Below are 4,925 nucleotides of genomic sequence, written 5' to 3' on the forward strand. Positions count from 1 at the left end.
GTGGATACCAATTTATTTGCTATGCTCATTAACGTAAAAAAAATGCTAGACATAGCATATTGCTTATATGTTGACTTGTATGAAATAGCCTAACCTCAAAGAACGACTTGTGGATTGATGTGAACGCCAGCAAGCAGGAATAATGCTCAGAATGCTTGTGGATTAAACATCTCCGATGACGTTCATCACCATGGATTGATTTTATCGGGTTATAAGAAAAGGTAGGATATGGATTTAATTGCGAACTGTTAGTAGGCTACTGATTTTATGATTTATCATGCTAGCTACGGCATTCGAGTCCACACGCGTCCAGCTAGAAGTGACATCAACTAGAAGTGACAGCCTGGTGAATAATCTGCATTACAAAAAGAAAAAAAATATATTTAAAGGTTATTCACGATTACATATTGCTGCCAAGGTATCTAGTCTTTACAGTGCTTTGTTATATGGAGCTGTTTGGTAGATCGCGATCTATCTAATTCGTTTGTCTACACCGTAATTAAAATGCGGCAGACTTTAATGGACAGTAAAACAAAGGCAGAACACCATATAACTCCAAGCCGGCACCATAACTTCATATTGACGCGCGGCTAAACAAAGTCAGAACGCCGTAACTCAGTTTGAGCGTTCCAAACAAAGTGAAAGAGCCGCAATGGTGTTATATGGTGCTCTGCCTTGGTTTCTCCGGCGCTTTTCAAAGTTACGGTTGAGACGACCCATTATTTTCTTGGAAAAACAACAAAATTGACTCAAGATACTTATACACATGATAAATGATGTCTTGAATGTCCCAAAAATATCAATAACTACTTTTCGAAAAAAATCGAAGTTATGGTCTTTTGCCTTTGCACGGCAGCATTGTTCAGAAAATTAATTAATCGCAATCTGGAATCTCAGGTGGAAAGATTTCCCCACATAGATTTTGCAACAGGTTTGAGTTGGTCATGCAAATTCGCAGCAAAACCTGTTTGATGACTTACGTGAATAATATTTCAGCGGTGTAATAGACCTATTACTATGTATTAACTGTGTAATAGACCTATAATAGACCTATTTCGACTGCAAAATTGTGTTAACGTGATGTAACAGTCCACTGTTTGTATGGGGATTTTGTGGGGACTCTTTCTGCAGGTTACATAGATACACCAGTAGATGGCATCAAGAGATAGTCTTAAGAACGATGATTCATTTTTAGGGCACGAAACAAGTGTCTTTATGAATAAGTCACTGAATAATTTCCTCATTCAAAAACAATGATTCATTCAGGAACACCACTACTTGTGTTGCATCAAAGATTCACAGTGGAGCCATGTATGGGCTATTTTAGTTGGCAAAGCAAAAATAGACAAAGCAACTGGTAATGTATCTATATAAAAATACACGTTTTTCAATATCTACTATAACTTTTTGTTTATTGAACTGCAATTCTACATGCGACGTTGGCCTCAACATCGACATGGGTGTGATTATTTACAATATAAAAATCAATAGCAATCTGCTCCTGTGATATTGCTTAAATATACAACACTAAAATAACTTTAGACCTTAAAAAAAACAGATTCTCTTACCGGTTTGCCATAGGAATCATGTACTGGTGAGATGATACCCCCAATCACAATGAATCGTCCAGTCTTGTGTAGGTACTCTCTGGCTTTTTCTGCAAACCAAACAGTTTACCTTATTATCTCATGAGCATTTTTTATTTTCTGTAACACACTTTATGCCATGTTCTAAAGGTAGCTTGGATGAAAGGAATTCTCTTAGAGACATAAAAAAGCGAAACAAGGCCTTTTAAGTGAGGACAGCACCTCTGTTTTAACTGTGATGACTGATATCTGATTTCTCTCACGATGTAAGCATATCTGTCTTATATATCCTCACACCCCCAGCCCCATCAAAATATTGACAGAAGTGAATGGCAGAAACAAGATCTCCTGCTGGGGAATATGAGGCAGACATAAAATGAAATAATCTGAACAAATCTCTAAAGAAAATATCTCTAGTGTGCAAAAGAAACTACAAAGAAATGAAAAATTAGGCCACAACAAAAAGCAGAGGCAACAGAAACTAAGATATTCAATACTTAATAAATGAAATCCTACCATTTAAATGTATTATATTTAATTGTATTTTTAGTAGTATCAGATATCCAAGCGGTTCAGCATGATACCACTGATCTCCGTCAGAAGCATTGCTCAGAATAAGCCATAAACCCGTTCTTATTTTTGTACCTCAATATATGCAAAGGCATACAGTAGGAGAAGAAGGCTTAAAAAGTATGTCACGGACACACAGATGCTTTTGCTTAAAGGGAAAAGCAGTGGAATTGTATTGATCAAACTGTGGTGGTGGTACTCCTCATGTTGCTTACGCTCGGAGAAATATAGCTGCAGTAACTGAATTAAAGAAAGTACCAAGCTCCTAAGGTTTTTTCCCTGCTATGTTTATTGGCACATTGAAATGTGGAGATGGAGGAGCCAATGGAAGAAATCTCTCTCTGAGTGTCTTTTACTTTCCCACATGCACTCTTAGTTTCTATATCACAAACTGTATGATGGTATAAATCATGCTTTTCAGTGCAAACAGCCAAGCTTTAACTCTCATGTTCTTTTGAAATTTACTTGACTTGATTTAAAATACAAATTTATATCAATAGATTTTTAACATGTTCCTCTGACCTAATCAAACCAATAGGCAAACTTATCACAAAGTGACATTAATTTTTCAGACAAATTCTTTCAATATTCGATCATTATAGAAAATACAATGAAATGAATCAGAAATAAACATCAGACAGTAATGAACATCTTAACATGTGAAAATGCATTGCATTTATTCATGTTTTATACCTGAGGTCCCAAAACATGGGTCACATATCAGTATTTATTGAAGGATAAATTAAGCATAAATTTTGTTTATAATTTTAAAGTCATGAAGTATCAAACCATTATTTCTGAGCAAGACCCCAGAGCTACCCAAATGGAACATATGGGCATATACAGGTTCATGTATGTGGTCATTTTTTTTTCTTTTAACTACACATGGTGGGCTTAGTAAAACGCTGGTCTTTTGGTTTTTATTTTATTTTTGTATTATTATTATTTTATTTTATTATTTTGTCAAAAATGTTTATGGAGCAGTGACCTTCTGTTTTAATAATTTTAATAATTCTAAAATAATATTTTTTAAAGGTTTTCATGCTTTGACATATAAGGGGGCAGTCGTGGCTTAATGGATAGAGGGTCGGACTTATAACCTGAAGGTCGTGGGTTCGAGTCTCAGGTCCGGCAGGGATTGTAGGTGGGGGGAGTGAATATCCAGCACTCTCTCCACCGTCAATACCATGACTGAAGTGAGACCCTTGAGCAAGGCACCGAACCCCCAACTGCTCCCTGGGCGCCGCAGCATTGGCTGCCCACAGCTCCGGGTGTGTGTTCATGGTATGCGTGTTCACCCGTGTTTGTTCACTACTCACTGCTGTGTGTGTGCACTTGGATGGGTTAAATGCAGAGCACAAATTCCAAGTATGGGACACCATGTCACGTCCTTTCCTTCCTTTCCTATATCTGTTCAATATATTGTGGTATAAAGGTATAAAGCATTCATCCCAATACTAAATTGAAGTTTGAATTGAATGTTTAATAAACTGCTTTCTTTTAAAGTAAAATGTAAACTAATGACAAACTGCAGTGATATGATTATTACATTTTCAACCACTTTGGACTGTATTAATAACAAAGTAAAAGGTCAAGCTGAATCTCTGAAAACTTGTAAAATCAAGTAGACAAGACAAATTATTTTGGGCAGTTAAATGGATGCAAACATAAATTAAATATTTAAATACATAGATTAAACCTAGCACTAAATGTATTTCAATAGCCATAGGCCTAAATTGATATCAAAACCTCCTTCCTCATTTAATGTCCTATATGACGCAAGGTCGGTCAATAAAGCCTCTTAACAGGACATTCGAGTTTAAATATACTTATTCACATTGACATTACGTTAAATGTACAGATTGTTATTTGTCTTCACATAAGCGCCCTAGCATGCCAAGCACCCAAGCATGCCAAGTAATGATTAATTACACTTGTTGAAATATCATAAATCATAGTTATACTGCTTGCGTCCACAAAACCGTGGATGAATATAGCGATTTCTTTGCTAAACCTGCGGCTGCGCAGCACCACCATCTGAACCGAGAGATGATTTGATCATTCTGGGTTTTGAGGCCGTCGCCCATTTCAGCACCTTCGCTTTGGACAGCGATCGACAATAAGAATTCACTACAGAAACATCTAATCGATCATCAAGCCGGACTTCAGTATGTCTGAAATCATCACGGTCACCATGAACCCTTTACATACACATACAACACACGGCTGAATTAAAAATCAGCTCGCCCATCATCCACTCCCTCCAGAACAGGCGAAATACTTACCGAACATATGAACGTGTCCCCTCGTGATGGGGTTGAAACTTCCACATGACAGCAAAATGACATGCGTTTTAGTGGTCTCCGTCATTCTGGTTGTGGTAATCTATCGTTTTTTAACATATGTCGCGGATTTTAAGACCTTTTGTTTTGTTGTGAGACCGCAGCAAGAGGCGAGGTTCATTAGGCTGCGGCAGGCGCGAGAGGCAGAGCGTCACTACTGTGATCGGTTCCTGCGCACTTAAAGGAACATGCGCGTAAGCATGCGAATCAACGCTTTCGGTTCTGATTCATCTTAAAGATTCTATTTCCTCTTAACGATTCTGATTCTTCCAGTACTTATTTCAGCAGCCACATTAGAACATGACAAACATTTTCAGATATCAAAAGAACATTTGACAGATCAGAAAATAAATGAATAAAATTACAGCAAAAAAAAAGTAAAAAAAACAAAAAAACAATTGCAACAAAAGAACAAAGAAATAGATTA

General features: G+C 36.9%; 1 protein-coding gene across 1 annotated transcript in view; it reads right to left on the reverse strand.

Moving 5' to 3' along the window:
- nmnat2 (nicotinamide nucleotide adenylyltransferase 2) overlaps positions 1-4,652 on the reverse strand; it is a 17,960-nt gene extending 13,308 nt beyond the window's left edge. The window contains exons 1-2 of the mRNA XM_016446876.1: positions 4,442-4,652; positions 1,569-1,657 (exon numbers count right to left, since the gene is read on the reverse strand). Of these exons, the coding sequence (XP_016302362.1) occupies positions 1,569-1,657; positions 4,442-4,526 (174 nt within the window). The 5' untranslated portion in view covers positions 4,527-4,652. The remainder of the gene's footprint in view (positions 1-1,568; positions 1,658-4,441) is intronic.
- Positions 4,653-4,925: the final 273 nt, after the last annotated feature.

The sequence above is a fragment of the Sinocyclocheilus anshuiensis genome, unplaced genomic scaffold (assembly GCF_001515605.1).
Source record: "Sinocyclocheilus anshuiensis isolate Anshui unplaced genomic scaffold, SAMN03320099.WGS_v1.1 scaffold375, whole genome shotgun sequence".
NCBI lineage: Eukaryota > Metazoa > Chordata > Actinopteri > Cypriniformes > Cyprinidae > Sinocyclocheilus > Sinocyclocheilus anshuiensis.